This window comes from Macaca nemestrina, chromosome 20, assembly GCF_043159975.1.
Source record: "Macaca nemestrina isolate mMacNem1 chromosome 20, mMacNem.hap1, whole genome shotgun sequence".
In the NCBI taxonomy this organism is placed as follows: domain Eukaryota; kingdom Metazoa; phylum Chordata; class Mammalia; order Primates; family Cercopithecidae; genus Macaca; species Macaca nemestrina.
The window spans coordinates 59,831,666-59,849,243 of record NC_092144.1 but is presented as its reverse complement, the minus strand read 5'-3'; the positions used below and the strand labels follow the sequence as shown (position 1 = coordinate 59,849,243).

Below are 17,578 nucleotides of genomic sequence, written 5' to 3'. Positions count from 1 at the left end.
GTCAGGAGATCGAGACCATCCTGGCTAACATGGTGAAACCCCGTCTCTACTAAAAATACAAAACATTAGCCGGGCGTGGCGGGGTGCTCCTGTAGTCCCAGCTACTCGGGAGGCTGAGGCAGGAGGATGGCTTGAACCTAGGAGGTGGAGCTTGCAGTGAGCCGAGATCGCGCCACTGCACTCTAGCCGTGGCGACAGACTCTTGTCTCAAAAAAAAGAAAAAAAATTAGGCCGGGCGCAATGACTCACGCCTGTAATCTCAGCACTTTGGGAGGCCTAGGTGGACGGATCACAAGGTGAGGAGTTCGAGACCAGCCTGGCCAATATGGTGAAACCCCGTCTCTACTAAAAAAACGAAAATTAGCCGGGCGTGGTGGCGGGCGCCTGTAGTCCCAGCTGCTTGGGAAGCTGAGGCAGTAGAATCACTTGAACCCGGGAGGCAGAGGTTGCAGTGAGCCGAGATCGCCCCACTGCACTCCAGCCTAGGAGACAGAGAGAGACTCCATCTCAAAAAATAATAAAATAAATAAAAATTTAAAAATTAGCTAGGACTGGTGGCGCACGCCTGTAATCCCAACTACTTGGGAGGCTGAGACAGGAGAATCACGTGAGCTCAGGAGGCAGAGGTTGCAGTGAGCCAGGATGATGCCATTGCACTCCAGCTTGAGCGACAGAGCGAGACTCTTATTAAAAAAAAAAAAAGAAAAGAAAAACGTGGCACTAAACAAACCAAGAAAGGGACACTTGTTTCCAGTGTTTGAGCTGAAACAAGAGGAGCCCAGCTGAACCATGCACATCAGGTCTCCAGCTTGTTGCAGCTCTGTGTGTAAGCATTGCTCTCCAAAACACCACAAAAGCACTGCCTTCGTTTTCCGGGTATGAATACATTTTAGCAAGGATGCAAATTTGCAAATAATCTACAAATACTGAGGATTGACTGTAATTGGTTCGGTTTGTAATCCTGTACATTTCACTTTATTTACAAACATGACTCTGTGAAGGGGGATATGGCCCTAATAAGGAGACAAACCGCTCAGGCACAGTGACTCATGCCTGTGATCCCAGTACTTTGAGATGCCAAGGTAGGAGGATCGCTTGAGCCCGGGAGGTGGAAACCAGCCTGGGCAATGTGAGACACCATTTCTACAATTTTTTTTTTTTTGAGACAGAGTCTCACTCTGTTGCCCAGGCTGGAGTACAGTGGTGTGATCTCAACTCACTGCAACCTCTTGCCTCCCGGGTTCAAGCGAGTCTCGTGCCTCAGCCTCCCAAGGAGCTGGGATTACAGGCACCCACCACCATGCCCAGCTAATTTTTGTATTTTTAGTAGAGATGGGGTTTCACCATGTTGGCCGGGCTGGTCTTGAACTCCTGACCTCAAGTGATCCACCCGCCTCGGCCTCCCACAAAAATTCTTTTGTAAAAATTAGCTAGGTGTGGTGTTGCATGCCTTTAGTTCTAGCTACTAGAGAGGCTGAAGTGGGAGGATCACTTGAGCCCAGGAGGTTGAGGCTGCAGTGAGCCATGACAGTGTCACTGTATTCCAGTATAGGCAACAGAGCAAGACCCTATCGCCAAAAAAAAAAAAGGGGTGTGTGTGTGTGACAAACCACTGGTCTTTAGGTAGATGAGAAACCAGCAAAAGAGACTTGAAAGGAGCAATGGGAGGAGAAAAACAAGAAGAGGGTGGTGTCCAAACACAGGTGAAGTTAGACTGTACCTTTCTGTGGAACTCGCTAGAAAGACTCCATGACCATCATACAGCATTAGGTAGAATAACCAGATTGTGCAACAAGAAAAAAAAAAAAAAAAGCAAGTTGCTGGACTATTTACAGATATTCTCTCAAATATGTTACATGTCCAGGAGACAGGTTCTTGTAGGTGCTCCAAATAAATATTTCTAGAATGAACTGGTTCCTTCCTTAATTTGTGTAAGCCACAGAAATCTCTGAACCAAATCTCCTCTACTTAGAACTTCAGTTCTCGAGTGTAAGAACAGACAGTGAACACTTTGTAACATTTTTAATACAAAAAGTTTTAAACAATTTATTTTTGGCAAAAACAGGTAGGGCGACCACCACCCCACAGCCCTGAGCTGAAAAGGCAGGCTTGGAAAAGCACACGAAGAGGGCAGGGACATGAGGTGTCATCTTGTAGCAGCTTCTGAGAAAGAGCTCAGTCCAATGGCAAGTTCAAGTCCACGGGTGAGGCGGCCAGGATGCCCTCCTGGAAGGGAAAAGTGGCAGAGCCCTGTGAGCAGGGCAGGTATTTCCCCCCTACAGCAGCGTCCACATCAGCCCTGTGAGATCAGAGACAGCAAGGCGAGGAACCAGAGAGCAGAGAGGGACAGACACCCAGAGAAGGGCACAGGGATGAGGGGGACAGAGTCCTAGCAGGAGGAGGAAAGGCACTGGAGTGGGGTTAGGCAGAGACCCAGAGAGAGTGAAGAGTCGAGGGACAGAGTCAGAGAAGGGGAAGAGTCTTGGGATTTGAACAATTCAGAGCGGTGGTTTCGTGTACAAATCCAGATTCCAACACGCTGCACGCTGGGGACTCTCCCTCTCCACCCCCACAAGATGAGGATAGTAAGAGCCCCATGCGGTTGTAGTGGGTTTAAATGGGATCATTCCATTGAAATCCCTGGCAGAGGACCTGGCCCACCAAGAAAGCTTGCCTGCTATCGATCCTATTAAAAATTTTTTTAAAGAAATTGTCCAGGCGTGGTAGCTCATGCCTGTAATTCCAGCACTTTGGGAGGCCAAGGCAGGTGGATCACTAGAGGCCAAGAGTTCGAGACCAGCCTGGCCAACATGGCAAAACCCCATCTGTGCTAAAACTACAAAATTAGCTGGACATGGTGGTGTGCGCCTGTAACCCCAGCTACTCAGGAGGCTGAGGCAGGAGAATCACTTGAACCCGGGAGGCGGAGGTTACACTGAGCCAAGGTCGTGCCACTGCATTCCAGTCTGGGCAACAGAGTGAGACTCCGTCTCAAAAAATAAAATAAAATAAATGAGCTTCTTTGCTGAGCCCAACACTTATATCCAGTCCCCTCAGCATGTGCGATGTGTTCTGATCTTACTATAGACTGGACCATCTCCAGTCCTGCTCCTCACCCCCATTGCCCCTGTCCCCACTCCCATAGCCCCCATCCGTCCCCCATCTTCTCAGGGAACTTAGATGTCGCCCTGCAGCTGCTTAGGCCAGCATCCTTTGGCCTGTCCCCACATCTGGCCCATTAGCCAAATCTGTCAGCTCCACCGCTAAGTTAAATCCAGCATGCTCCACTGCCCCTGACTTGGGTCTGATCGCAGTCTGTCTCTAGTCGGCCGCCAGAGGGCACCCGTTAACGCCTAAATCAGCGACTATCTAGGCTGCTCAGAGTCCTTGGCTTACCCGGAGTCAAAGTCCCAGTTGTCACTCACCGTGACCACAGGGTCCCGGCTGGCCCAGCGCCTCTCCTCCTCTCAGCTCTCGCCCACTCACCCTGCTCCAGCCCTACTGGCCTCCTCCTCCCTGCTCCTCAAACACACTTGACCAGCTCCTGCCAGGGAAACCGGTTCCATCCAGAGCCTGGCTTGTGTCCCTCTCTCGGTGAATACCCACAGCGACCCCCGAGGCAGGTAAATGAGACGGTGCTCACTGGACCAGGGGGGAAAGTGTCGCTCAGGGAGACTGCAACAGTCACCAAGTCACAGGGCCAGTATGCTGGAGCCCAATCCAACTCTGAAACCGGCACTGGAGATAAAGTAAGAGTGGGGAAGACTTTTGGGTCTTCTGAAGCTGATGTGTTAGAGGCAGGAGATGCCAGGAAAGAAAAATAAACCAGAAGATAAGCAAAACAAGTCAATTCCACCAGCTGTTAGAAGGCGCAAATTGCTATGGAAGGAAAAGTAGAGCAGGAAGCGGGAAGGAGGGTGGGGGGGGGGTGTGGAGGTGGCTGTGATTGTCAATGGGGACCTGGGAAGGCCTTGTTGGGGGTGAAACCAGACCCCACCAGAAGGGGCAGAGGACGGAGGCGGGGCTTCCCCGGGAGGGCATCCTGGCAGGCGTTGTTGGAACGGCAGCGAGTAGACACATAAAACCACATCAACAAATGCCCGCATGCCAGGCAGTGCACAGACAGCTTACCAGATTGACCCCATTTTAACCCTCAGAGTGACCCTCTGAGGTAGCATGACTACTGTCCCTACTTTATTTTTTGAGGCAGGGTCTCACTGTGTCACCCACACTAGAGTACAGTGGCGCAATCATAGCTCACCACAACCTTGAACTCCTGGGCTCAAGTGATCCTCCTGGCTCCTCTGCCTCCTGAGTAGCTGGGAGTAAATGTGTGAGCTCCCACACCTTGCTAATTTATTATTAATTTTTTTAATTTTTATTTATTTTTTGAGACAGAGTTCCGCTCTGTCTCAAGAGTTGAGAGACAGTTGCCCAGGCTGGAGAGTGCAATGGCGCAATCTCGGCTCACTACCACCTCTGCCTCCCAGGTTCAAGCAATTCTCCTGCCTCAGCCTCCCAAGTAGCTGGGATTACAGGTGTGCACCAGCACGCCTGGCCAATTTTGTATTTGTAGTACAGACTGTCACCATGGTCAGGCTGGTCTCAAACTCCTGACCTTGATCCACCCACCTCAGCCTCCCAAAGTGCTGGGATTACAGGCGTGAGCCACCACACCCCGTTTTTATTATTTTGTTGAGACAACAGTCTCACTCTGTCACCCAGGCTGGAGTGCAGTGGCGCGATCTCAGCTCACTGCAATCTCTGCCTCCCAGGTTCAAGCGATTCTCATGCCTCAATCTCCCAAGTAGCCGGGATTACAGAGACCTGCCACAAAGCCCGGCTAATTTATGTACTTTTTTAGTAGAGACGGGGTTTCACCACACTGGCCAGGCTGGTCTCAAACTCCTGACCTCAGGTGATCCACCTGCTTCAGCCTCCCAAAGTGCTGGGATTACAGGCGTGAGCCACCACACCTGACCCTGGCTAATTACTTTCAGTTTTTGTAGAGATGGGGGTCTTACTATGTTGTCCAGGCTGGTCTTGAACTCCTGGCCTCAAATGATTCTCCTGCCTCGGCCTCCAAAAGTTCTGGGATTACAGGCATGAGCCACCTCGCCCTGCCTCTCCCTGAGTAATCTCAGTCACTGGTTTCACGCTCACAGTATTAGTGTACCCAGTCGCTGACGCCAGGCATAGCATCCGCACTCATCACTGCAGTCCTGGCATACAGCAAGGGCTCAACACAGAACGAACGCAGTGGAGCTGGGAGAATACCTGAGGTCTGAGGGGAACCTAAGAACCTCTATCACAAGACAGTTGGGTAAAATGAGGCCCGCAGAGAGAGGCTTCAACGGCTCACCCAGCCCCCGTGGGCCTGGATCCAGGGCGTGAAGCTGTGCACGTGCTCCACGCTGAGTCCGGCCAGGGTGCCCCCCAGCCCGGCCACGCGCCGGCTCAGCTCCATGGCCAGGGCCAGGCGGGCCAGGGGCTCCGGGGAAGGAGGCGGCGGCCCGGGGCATGCTCGGCTTGGGTGAGAGTTGTCCTCCCGGCTACAAAACAGCTCCACCAGGCGGGCGAAAGAGCCGGAGGACAGGCGCACCAGCTTGCTGCGCAGGACGGGGTCCGAGGCCAGCTGTAGGGTGGAAGAGGCAGGGTCTGCGTCAGCAGCGCCCCCGGGGCCAACCAACGGGGGGGGGGGGCGACTGGGAGGCGTGACTTCCCGCCGGTTCAGGATCTTTCTAGACGCTAAAGTTCTAGGCCACCCCTCATCCATATTAGCCAATCAAGCCGGACTCTAGGGTCTCTGCCAAACTACCCCCACCCTCGGGATACGGGCCTAGAACGCCTGTCGCTAAGCCACGCCCCCGCCCTTGCCTCAAGAGCCAATCAGGCCCAATCTCTATTGTAATGGAGTTAATCTAGCCACACCCCCGGTAGCCTTTCCCAGGGGCCTAGTGTCTACAACAATCTTGCCCTCTACCATTCAATCAGTATTAGAGGACCATGTGCCTTGCCCAAGCTCCTGAGCCAATCAGATTCCAGGACACAGCCACAAGCCAGGCCTCCTCTGTTAGTACATTTTCCCCTACATTGTAAGCCAGGCCCCTTCGATGCTCAGTAAGATTTTAGACACTCCCCCATCCCCACATTCATTCCCTTACTTCCCCAACCTGGTCAATCTCTTCTAGATGTTTTTGATGGCCACATCTTCTGAATTTAGGCCACACCCCTCTAACAATCAATTAAAACCACTAATTTACAGTACAGTACTACCCTAACCATACTCCTGTCGTTCAACCATTCTTTTTTTTTTTTTTTTTTTTTTTTTTGAGACGGAGTCTCGCTCTGTCACCCAGGCTGGAGTGCAGTGGCCGGATCTCAGCTCACTGCAAGCTCCGCCTCCCGGGTTCACGCCATTCTCCTGCCTCAGCCTCCCGAGTAGCTGGGACTACAGGCGCCTGCCACCTCGCCCAGCTAAGTTTTTGTATTTTTAGTAGAGACGGGGTTTCACTCTGTTACCCAGGATGGTCTCGATCTCCTGACCTCGTGATCCGCCCGTCTCGGCCTCCCAAAGTGCTGGGATTACAGGCTTGAGCCACCGTGCCCAGCCCATTCTTTTTTTTTTTTTTAAGACAGAGTCGGCCGGGCGCAGTGGCTCACGCCTGTAATCCCAGCACTTTGGGAGGCAGAGGTGGGCGGATCACCCGAGGTCAGGAGTTCGAGACCAGCCTGGCCAACATGGAGAAACCCCGTCTCTACTAAAAATACAAAACTAGCCAGGCGTGGTGGCATATGACTGTAATCCCAGCTATTGGGAGCTACTTGGGAGGCTGAGGCAGGAGAATCGCTTGAACCCAGGAGGCGCAGGTTGCGGTGAGCTGAGATTGTGTCATTGCACTCCAGCCTGGGCAACAAGAACAAAACTCTGTATCAAAAAAAAAAAAAAAAAAGTCTCTCTTCGTCACCCATGCTGGGGTGCAGTGGTGCAATCTTGGCTCACTGCAACCTCCGCCTCCTGGGCTCAAGCGATTCTCCCACCTCAGCCTTCCAAGTAGCTGGGATTACAGGCATGCGCCACCGCACCTGGCTAATTTTTGTATTTTTAGTAGAGATGGGGTTTCACTGTGTTGGCCAGGCTGGTCTCGATCTCCTGACCTCAAGTCATCCGCCCACCTAGGCCTCCCAAAGTGGTGGGATTACAGGCATGAGCCACCACGCCCAGCCTCAACCCTTCATTGAAACCTTGTCCCAGCCTCTTTCCACCTGACCATCCAAAGAAAATACAGATCCAGCTTCTGATCCCAGTGCCCCACCATTCCGCAACTCTTGTCCTTGCCAAGGGGTGGGACAGACGCCCATCACCTTCTGGTTAATGACTTCTGCCTCCTCCTCCAGCAGGGCCACCAGCTTCCGCAGTATGGCTTCCTTCTCTGTGGGTGGGGGACCCTGTAATTCTGGAGGCAGAAGAAAATTTGGCTGGGGGCAGAACCCTATCCTCCTACTCCCATCCTTTTCTGGGGCTCCTCCGTGCCTCACCTGGGCTAGGTGGAGATTTCAGTTGCTCTTGGACCAGCTGTTCCAGCCGCTGAGCCACCAAGGCATAGAAGTCTGGAGTAGCTGGGCCTGGGGTGAAAAGAGTTAATGACAGGTTGCCAGGACATTGGAAACTTATGGATTCTCTCCTTCCCCCAACTACCGTGGCAGGTGGCAATGATTCCCATTTTATAATGGGGTAAGCTGAGTCCCAGTGAGAAAACTTGGTAAAAAATGCCAAAACCTTTGTACTTTTCATTTTATCAGATCCTCAAACTGCACTTAGAATGTCAGAGCTGGCCGGGTGCGGTGGCTCATGTCTGTAATCCCAGCACTTTGGAGGCCGAAACGGGAGGGTCACTTGAGGCCAGGAGTTTGAGGCCAGCCTGGCCAACATAGAGAAACCCCGTGTCTACTAAAAGTACAAAAATTAGCTGGTATGCTGGAGTGCATCTGCAAGCCCAGCCACTCGGAAGGCTGAGGCACGATAATCACTTGAACCCAGGAGGTGGGGATTGCAATGAGTCGAGATTGCAACCCTGCACTCCAGCCTGGGTGACAGAGCTCTGTCTCCAAAAGACTGTCAGAGCTGAACCAGACCTCGAAGATGATCTCATCCAAGGAAGGCAAACACAAGACACTACTGTTAGTATCCCCCTTCCCTCACCCACTTCAGACATCACCAATTGATCAAAGCACTTCCTCTCCCCAGCTGTGAACTCCTTTTCAAGCTAGCACTCGCAGCAGCCATTACTAGTCTGTCCAGGTTCACACCTACGGGGAAACTTGTGGGTCACCTTGATCAAGTCCAGTGACCTCCTCCCCAATTCCTACTCTGCTATTGGAAAAACAGGGGAGCAAGGAAGAGAAAGCATTTTCCCCAGAGTCACGCAACTAAAACAGCCAGGGAGATGTAATTGAAAACCAGCCCTCCTACCCCTCTATCAGGGGTATTCCTGGCTACAAAAGTCCTAGGGGCAGGGAAGTAGTTATGGAAGGAAAGAGACAACAACCAGATGGACCAAACGCTCTCTGAAAGCCAACCCACAGCATTGACAGATAGAAATCTAACTGGGGAGAGGAGACGACAGGACGGTTCCATCCTGAAGGCTGATGCTAGAGACTCCACACAGCCACCCCCTGAGTGATCTTAAACTAGCACCTTATCCCGTGTTCTGCCAGTTTCATAGACGATCATGGAAATCTCTTACCAGGCTCTGAACCATAGCAGGGGCGGATGGGCAGAGAGCAAGGCCGAGGGGACTCCGGGGGTGCTGCTCCTCGCCCCAGGGAGCAGGGAAGACATCTTCGAAGGCGGCTCAGGAAGTCTGTTGGCTCTTCTTGGGCAGGGCTTCTGGGGAAGAGGACTTCAGAGAGTGACCCCACCAAAGATCCCCTGCAAGCAGGCTCTTTCCCCAACTCCCTCCCTCCCCCGCTGAGGACCTCTCTCCAAAACAGAGAATAGAGCCAGATATAAAGAGAGGAGACAGACTGAGACCAGGAGCAAGAGTTAGGAGGGAGCCTCAAATGCTGGCCCCTGGGGGAGAAGGGCAACTCCTCTTACCTGAGTGGAGTTGGAACAGGAGACCCGGCAGCCTCACCACGCCTAAGGAAGGCAGCTAGGACCCTCAGCGTGTCTTCCCGGAGCCCCAGCTCTTCAGAGCCTGCCATGGAGGCACCTGTGAGAGAGGGGACTAGGGACTGGACTCCAAGGGGTTAGCAAGAAGTGGAGGCTTGGTTGGGGACCAGGACTTGTGAGTCCCAAGGAAGGCCTGGACTCCTGGGTCCTTTGGAAAGTGTCGGTCTAGGGGCCTAGACTCTTGAGTCCTCAGACGAAAGAGGGGTCAGGAAAGACTCTTTGATCCAAGGAAAGGTGGGGGGGCTGGGTGCCCAGATTCGTGGGTCTAAAGGAGGAGGGAGCTGGGGTCCTAGACTCCTGAGTCTTAGAGAGAAAGGAACTGGAGCCCCAGACCCTTAGGTCTCCCAGGAAGAAGGGGCTTAGCGCCCCAACTCCTGGATTCTATAAGAGGCATATGCCAAACTACTGAAACCCTTAAAGCATCGGCAACTACCAATCCCAGGAGGCTTCAGGGCAAATCTTCCCCTCGGTCCGCGCTTCTTCGCCGCGCAGCCTGCTGTGAGGTGTAGTTCCAAATCCCCGACTCCTGCTGGAATCTAGAGGACCCTGGACCCTTGGATGTCGGAGAAGCGGGACTGGAGTGCCCACTACTGGATCCTGGCCCGCTCCTCTTCCCTCCTTACCCCACCCCTCGTCAACACCCCGCTGACCTGGTCCGGGGCCTCACCGCCGCCTCCTCCACTCAACCTGCCGCCGCCTCCACTCAACTTGTACAAACTTTATTAGTTCAACTTTCCCGCGCCTGCGCACTGGGCCGGGTCGGTAACTGGCCCAACGAAGAAAGGGCGGAACGCTGGATGCACGCTCAATTTGCATGTGACGCTCCCAGCATGCCTCTGGCCGGAAACCCAAAAAAGGGCATAGGGGCGGGGACAGCCCCGGGCCCGGCGGGCCGTCCGTTCGGCTCCGGGGTGTGTTACCCAAAGAATGATAAAGTTGGTTTTATTGCAAGAAGTCGATCGAAAAGAAAGCCTCAGCGTCTAGAGTTCAGCTGACGGGAAAGGGGGTGCGCAGCCTCGAGTTTGAGAGCTATCCGGAGCCCCAAAACAGGGGTGGGCGCCAGCTCCCTGCACGCCCTGAGCTTCTATCGTAGGTAACGCGGAAGAGCCTGGGAGAGCGTTAGTGGCGTCCGAGAGCGAGGAGCGGGAAACAGAATGGGTCTGCACGGAGAGTGGAAAGGCAGGCTGTGTACTCTGGGGAAAGTGGAGCAAGGAAGGAGCTACAGTGGCCGACGCTGGAGGTCGGCTGGAGAAAAACTAGAAAAAGTAGGGAGGAAAGAGGAAAACAGGAGGCGTCTACACTGAGGGGTTCTACAGAGGGAAGGATGGACTCCGTACATGGGTGTAGTTCACTCCCGAAACCTGAGGCGTGCTCTGTCCTGGAGGAGGGGGGCTGGCAGTCGAGGAGGAATTGGATGGAAGTTCTGTGTTGGAAATGTTTCGGGGGATCTTCTGTAGGGGGACTGGGGAAGGGGATCTACACTGGGGTAAATGCAGGAGATAGAGGCTTACACGTGAATCGATTCTGCACTGAAATAACTAGGGAAAGAGGATGCTACCCTGAAAGTGGGGATACTTGCTTTCGATGATGTCGGGGAGAGAGGAGGTCTATACTGGCGGAATTGAGAGAGTGGAGGGTCTGCACTGAAGACACTGGGGAAGGGTATGCCATGGATATGGGAAGGAACCCTAGCGGATTAAGGAGCCTCTCGGGAAGATGGGAGGATGGGAAGAGGAGGTTTCCTGTTTGTACCCCCGAAAATATGGGTGAAGGACCTGTGCCGTGGCCCGTGAGAGGGAGGGTTCTGGGTGCGGAAACTCCAGGCCAGGTGGGTCCGGGGGAGGCCGGTCGCGCCCAGAAAATGCCCTATACGCGCAGGCCGGACCATGGGAACCCCAAAGCCACGGATCCTGCCCTGGCTGGTGTCGCAGCTGGACCTGGGGCAACTGGAGGGCGTGGCCTGGGTGAACGAGAGCCGCACGCGCTTCCGCATCCCTTGGAAGCACGGCCTACGGCAGGATGCACAGGAGGAGGATTTCAGAATCTTCCAGGTGCGTGAGACGACCGGGGACGCTGGAAACCCTGAGCTGCGCGCGGGGCAGAAAGGACTCCTAGCGGGCCGGGCTGAGACGGCGGAGGTAGCGCCCGAGGGGCTGGCTCGTGCCAACGTTGGTGGGTGGGGCTAGAACGGGAGGGGCGGGGCTAGCCGGATCAGCTGACTGATGGTGGGACGCAAGCAGGGTTGGAGCTGCCCGGTTACGGCAATAAAACCGGGAAAGCCGGTTAGTACGCAAAGGAAATGAATCCTGGGGTTTTGGGGCTCTCTAGGGGCCGGGGCTCTTGGTTGTAGGATAGATACTGGGGGATGGTTTTTGAAACATCAGAGGTGAGACCTGGAGCCCCAAATCTGGGGTTCCTAACCACTGAATTAGTATATGCCAGAGGTGGTAAACAGTGTGAGGGGCGGGGTTATCACAGAGGGTGTCGCGGGGCAGGTGGTGCACGGGGTTAGACACCAAGTTGGACTTGGAAGCCTGGCTTAGAAAGAAGAGTTTTTTGGGCCGGGCGCCGTGGTTCACACCTGTAATCCCAGCACTTTGGGAGGCCGAGGCGGGCTATCACCTGAGGTCAGGAGTTTGAGACCAGCCTGGCCAACATGGTGAAAATACAAAATCATTGGTGAAAATACAAAATTATCTACTAAAAATACAAAAATTAGCCAGGTGCGGTGGTGCCCGCCTGTAATGCCAGCTACTCAGGAGGCTGAGACAGGAGAATTGCTTGAACCAGGGAGGCGGAAGTTGCAGAGAGCTGAGATTGCGCCATTGCATTCCAGCCTGGGTGACAAGAGTGAAACTCCATCTCAAAAAGAAAAAAAGGCTTTTAAAAACTCGAGGTGGGGGATGGAGGTAGATAGGACGGGGGGATTTGGGGATGGAACTTGCAGACTTAGAACTTGCCAGGGAAAGAGGGTGGTGTTAGGATCCAGGAGACAGGGTTAGGGCCCCAGGAGCAGGATCTAAGTCGTCCTCCCCCACTATCCTGACACCACTGTTGCCCCAGGCCTGGGCCGAGGCCACTGGTGCGTACGTTCCCGGGAGGGATAAGCCAGACCTGCCAACCTGGAAGAGGAATTTCCGTTCTGCCCTCAACCGCAAAGATGGGTTGTGTTTAGCAGAGGACCGGAGCAAGGACCCTCACGACCCACATAAGATCTACGAGTTTGTGAACTCAGGTCTGCCAGATCGGGGTTCATGTGGGAGGCTGGGGTCCCAAGGGTTCCTGGCACCCCTACTCCCCTCACCACCTTTCTCAACAGGAGTTGGGGACTTTTCCCAGCCAGACTCCTCTCCGGACACCAATGGCGGAGGCAGTACTTCTGATACCCAGGTGAGAATGTGCCCAACCTTCATGCCCCTCAGTCTCTGTCGTGTCCCCATGGGCCTTGTCCTCTCCCTGTGGACCATCCCCCCGCTTCCCTGCCTCCAGCCTGCCCCTTACCTGAGCCACTGCTGGCCCCGCCTGTTCCTGCTCCAGTCTCCTCAGGAGAAAATTCCGAGTTTTCACCCTGCATTCAAGGCCCTAGCACACCTTCCCAGGATTTCATGGACTTCGGCAGGGGGCTGTCAGCCTCTTGGGAACTGAAAACTCCCTCACCTTGATCCTGCTGAGGCCTGAGCTGGGGGAGCATCCCCTCTGAAATTCTACCCAGCCTGCCCCGCCCAGGTCTTACCTGCAGAGAGCCAGATCCTTGGGTTGGAATGGTAGCACCTGGCGTTCATTAGAGTGTTTGGCTGTTGATGCCATGGCTGGCTCTGTCCCCAGGCTGGAAGCCCCTTGAAGGCAGAGCTCAAGCCTGACCTCCCTGCATTGCTGAGAACAGACCTGGTCCATATGAAGTCTCCAGAAAAGACTATGGAAATGCCTGATTCTCTTTCTTTGTTTCCCTCCAGGAAAACATTCTGGATGAGTTACTGGGTAACATGGTGTTGGCCCCACTGCCAGATCCAGGACCCCCAAGCCTGGCTGTAGCCCCTCAGCCCTTGCGGAGCCCCAGCTTGGACAGTCCCACTCCCTTCCCAAACCTGGAGCCCTCTGAGAACCCACTGAAGCGGCTGTTGGTGCCGGGGGAAGGTGAGTGTCAGCTGCAGGCTGGGAGGGCTGAGGTCTGGGCGGCAGCCCCTGATTCTCAATCTCTCTCCCCTTCACACGGCTGCTGCCACTGCTCAGAGTGGGAGTTCGAGGTGACAGCCTTCTACCGGGGCCGCCAAGTCTTCCAGCAGACCATCTCCTGCCCGGAGGGCCTGCGGCTGGTGGGGTCCGAAGTGGGAGACAGGACGCTGCCTGGATGGCCAATCACACTGCCAGACCCTGGCATGTCCCTGACAGACAGGGGAGTGATGAGCTACGTGAGGCACGTGCTGAGCTCCCTGGGTGGGGGACTGGCTCTGCGGCGGGCCGGGCAGCGGCTCTGGGCCCAGCGGCTGGGGCACTGCCACACATACTGGGCAGTGAGCGAGGAGCTGCTCAACAGCGGGCATGGGCCTGATGGCGAGGTCCCCAAGGACAAGGAAGGAGGCGTGTTCGACCTGGGGCCCTTCATTGTAGGTGAGTGAGATGGGGGCTTCGCCCTGCCCAGTAGAAAGCAGACTGCACAGTGGTTAAGAACTCAGGATTGGCCGGGCACGGTGGCTCACGCCTGTAGTCCCAGCACTTTGGGAGGCCGAGGCGGGCAGATGACGTGGTCAGGAGTTTGAGACCAGCCTGGCCAACATAGTGAAACCCCATCTCTACTAAAGATACAAACAAATAGTCGGGCATGGTGGCACACGCCTGTAATCCCAGCTACCCGGGAGGCTGAGGCAGGAGAATCACTTGAACCAGGGAGGGAGAGGTTAAAGTGAGCCGAGATCGCACCACTACACTCTAGCCTGGTGACAGAGCCAGACTCTGTCTCAAACAACAACAACAAAAACTCAGGATTAGGACTGAATTCAGACCCTGGCTGCCCTTGGCCCACTGTATAACCCGAGGCAAAGGACTTTGCCCTGAGCCCGTGGAATCCGAGGACGGTCTCCTCTCTCTACCTGCCTGCCAGCACTGGGGTGAGACACAGGCCCAGTACACAGCATGCTCGGGGAATTAGCTGCCGCTGTCATCATTATCGTAACTAATGATGGTGGACAGACCAATAGCAGGAAAGCTATGTCCCTTAGGGTTTCGCTGTGCGGTGGCACTTTCTGCCATGATGGAAATGACAGTCACCTGCACTGTCCGGTGCAGCAGCCACTAGCCACAAGGGCCGAGCACTTGGGTGAGGCGAGTGCCACCAGGACACGATTCGTTTTTTTTGTTTGTTTGTTTGTTTGTTTGTTTTGAGACGGAGTCTTGCTGTGTCTCCCAGGCTGGAGTGCAGTGGCGCGATCTCAGCTCACTGCAAGCTCCGCCTCCCGGGTTCACGCCATTCTCCCGCCTCAGCCTCCCAAGTAGCTGAGACTACAGGCGCCCGCCACCACGCCCGGCTAGTTTTTTGTATTTTTAGTAGAGACGGGGTTTCACCGTGTTAGCCAGGATAGTCTCGATCTCCTGACCTCGTGATCCGCCCGTCTCAGCCTCCCAAAGTGCTGGGATTACAGGCTTGAGCCACCGCGCCCGGCCTACGATTCGTTTTAATTGATTACAATTTAAACTGAAATGACCTCACATGACTAATGGCTGCAGTTGGACAGTGCGGCCTCAGAGGGGACTGAATGCCAACCAGCTTCTCCTCCAGATTCACTGGCATCCTTGGAAGCCTGGGCCCCCTACTCTGGGCCTGTTGTGAATGCTGAGGCTTGGGGGCTTGCGGGGGTGGGGGGCCTTCCAACAACCCCACCATGATGGGAGGGAGGGAGGGAAGGAGGAGGAAGTATACAAACAGAATCATGGGGACTTTCCCCAAACAAGCAGTCCTCTGGGCGAGGCAGCAGAGGGCCTTAGGTCAGGGGAAATGGTGGGGATTGCCATTCAAGTTTACGGGGAAGGGCGGGTAGAGGGTCCTCTTCTCATCACTGACTAGACTCCTGGGCCCCCAGATCTGATCACCTTCACAGAAGGAAGTGGATGCTCACCACGCTATGCCCTCTGGTTCTGTGTGGGGGAGTCATGGCCCCAGGACCAGCCATGGACCAAGAGGCTCGTGATGGTCAAGGTGCCTGCAGACCTGAGTCCCTGGGGCTGAGAGGGGTGGCCTTACAGAGGGAAGAGGTTGCTCCCAGGAACTCCAACTCCCAGAGGGCCCTCTAAAAAACTGCAACTTCCAAGATCTCTGCAATAACCAGTTTTTCATCCCCGGGAGCTCCTTCCCACGGCCTCACCTGCAGAACCTGCTTTGAACTCTCTAAACCAGTGGTCCCCAAGCTGTTCGGCACCAGGGACCAGTCTCACGAAAGATAATTTTTCCACAGACAGGGAGGGGGTGGTTTGGGGATGAAACTGCTCCACTGCAGATCATCAGGCATTAGATTCTCCTAAGGAGCAGCCTAGATCCCTCGCGTGTGCAGTTCACGATGAGTTCGTGCTCTGAGAATCTAATGCTGCCGGTGATCTGACAGCAGGCAGAGCTCAGGCATTAATATTCCCTCACCCGCTGCTCACATCCTGCTGGGCAACCTGATTCCTAACAGGCCGTGGGGGGTTGGGGACCCCTGCTCTAAACCATGTCGAAGCTGGTGCACTTCAAGTTTTAGCTGCCATTGTGAGGCCATGGCTGTGGCTCCCACGAGTTGAGATCACAGACTGCTCAGCCCTGACATCTGGGAATACTCTAGCCTCATATGAGTGTGTGTGTGTGTGTGTGTGTGTGTGTAGAGGGAAATCTACAACTCCCAGCAGCCCTGGGCCTATGGTTCATCCTGGGTTATAGCAGAGGCTGCAGGAAGTTGTGTGTGTGTGTGTGTGTGTGTGTTTCATCCTGGGTTACAGCGGGGGCTGCAGGGACTTGTAGTTCTCCCAGCCGTGTGTGTGTGTGTGTGTGTGTGTGTGTGTGTTTCATCCTGGGTTACAGCGGGGGCTGCAGGGACTTGTAGTTCTCCCAGCCCTGTGTGTGTGTGTGTGTGTGTGTGTGTGTGTGTGTGTGTGTGTTTCATCCTGGGTTACAGCGGGGGCTGCAGGGACTTGTAGTTCTCCCAGCCGTGTGTGTGTGTGTGTGTGTGTGTGTGTGTGTGTGTGTGTGTGTTTCATCCTGGGTTACAGCAGGGGCTGCAGGGACTTGTAGTTCTCCCAGCCGTGTGTGTGTGTGTGTGTGTGTGTGTGTGTGTGTGTGTGTGTGTGTGTGTGTGTTTCATCCTGGGTTACAGCAGGGGCTGCAGGGACTTGTAGTTCTCCCAGCCCTGACTCCTACCTTGGTGGACACTGGCCGGGTGTTTTCCCTGACTCCTGTCCCCACTTCCCCCGCAGGTTGTGCCCACGTGCCTCAGGGCCTTGGTAGAAATCGCCCGGGTAGGGGGTGCCTCCTCCCTGGAGAACACTGTGGACCTGCACATTTCCAACAGCCACCCACTCTCCCTCACCTCTGACCAGTACAAGGCCTACCTGCAGGACCTGGTGGAGGATATGGATTTCCAGGGCCCTGGGGAGACCTGAGCCCTTGCTCCTCATGGTGTGGCCTCTAACCTCCCCACCCCCCACCACCTCAACCAATAAACTGGTTCCTGCTATGATCACCTCTTGTGTGTGTCTGGTATTGGGTGTCCTCTGACCCAAGCTGGTTGTTATTCCTGCTCAGGGTCTCAGTTTACCCATCTGTGCAGCTATGCACAACTCAGGTGCTCAATGCATGAGGACCAAGCACTGCAGGGGGCAGCTGACACTTCCTCACCTCTGCCCAGGGACCTGGTGGCTGATGGCTGCCCCCATTTTGTAGACCAAGACACAGGCTGGGAGAGGCACAAAGGTCACAGAGTAGGAAACACAAAGACTGGCCAGAACCCAAGTCCCTGCCTTGCCTATGAACAGTGTGGGCAAACGGCCCTTCACCTTCCAGGCTCAGGCTCCCTCTACATGGGGCTGGAGGGGGCCTTGGTAAAGAGGCTCTGCGGCCACCCTAGAGCCTGCAAAGCCTGCCTGCCTGGTGACCCTGGGCACTGTCACCTCTCCTGGCTAGGCCTCAGTTCTGGGTGATGAAACTGGCAGAAGCCAGCGCAGCCCTGACTCACCCTTCGGCCCTTGCTGCTCTGTGCCTCAGTTTCCCTCGGGAGAGTGGATGAGATCACCCCAGCTTCACAGGGCTGCTGAAAAGAGAAGCCAACTCAATGGGGAACGCAGATCCTGCTCTGGGAGCAATTCCAAGGCAGGCACATGGCACGCAGGTGCCCTGAGCTGGGAGGATGCTGATCAGGTGGGGGCCGGCCCCGCCTCCCTGTG

General features: G+C 54.9%; 2 protein-coding genes across 11 annotated transcripts; one reads left to right on the top strand and one right to left on the bottom strand.

The window, feature by feature from the left end:
* Nucleotides 1–1,997: 1,997 nt before the first annotated feature.
* Nucleotides 1,998–9,945, bottom strand: LOC105497344 (BCL2 like 12). 6 transcript variants are annotated; one of them, XM_071087486.1, is made up of 8 exons: nt 9,826–9,940; nt 9,609–9,728; nt 9,101–9,215; nt 8,748–8,890; nt 7,540–7,626; nt 7,366–7,457; nt 5,363–5,635; nt 2,020–2,226 (listed from the first exon to the last, which is right to left on the bottom strand). In XM_071087486.1, the coding sequence occupies exons 3-8, from the start codon at nt 9,205–9,207 to the stop codon at nt 2,176–2,178; spliced, it is 753 nt and encodes a 250-aa protein (XP_070943587.1). In that variant the 5' UTR covers nt 9,208–9,215; nt 9,609–9,728; nt 9,826–9,940; the 3' UTR covers nt 2,020–2,175. The 6 variants fall into 6 exon arrangements, with proteins under 6 accessions (XP_024653469.2, XP_024653468.2, XP_070943588.1 ...); XM_024797701.2 differs by lacking the exon at nt 9,609–9,728 and having other exon boundaries at nt 1,998–2,226; nt 8,748–8,887; nt 9,826–9,945; XM_024797700.2 differs by lacking the exon at nt 9,609–9,728 and having other exon boundaries at nt 2,000–2,226; nt 9,826–9,945.
* Nucleotides 9,946–10,129: 184 nt separating this feature from the next.
* LOC105497189 (interferon regulatory factor 3) lies at nt 10,130–16,878 on the top strand. 5 transcript variants are annotated; one of them, XM_011768086.3, is made up of 8 exons: nt 10,130–10,268; nt 11,054–11,226; nt 12,239–12,410; nt 12,495–12,565; nt 13,129–13,309; nt 13,406–13,783; nt 15,250–15,365; nt 16,613–16,878. In XM_011768086.3, the coding sequence occupies exons 2-8, from the start codon at nt 11,062–11,064 to the stop codon at nt 16,796–16,798; spliced, it is 1,269 nt and encodes a 422-aa protein (XP_011766388.2). In that variant the 5' UTR covers nt 10,130–10,268; nt 11,054–11,061; the 3' UTR covers nt 16,799–16,878. The 5 variants fall into 5 exon arrangements, with proteins under 5 accessions (XP_011766388.2, XP_011766393.2, XP_070943586.1 ...); XM_011768091.2 differs by having other exon boundaries at nt 11,054–11,313; XM_071087485.1 differs by having other exon boundaries at nt 10,133–10,264; nt 11,054–11,313.
* Nucleotides 16,879–17,578: the final 700 nt, after the last annotated feature.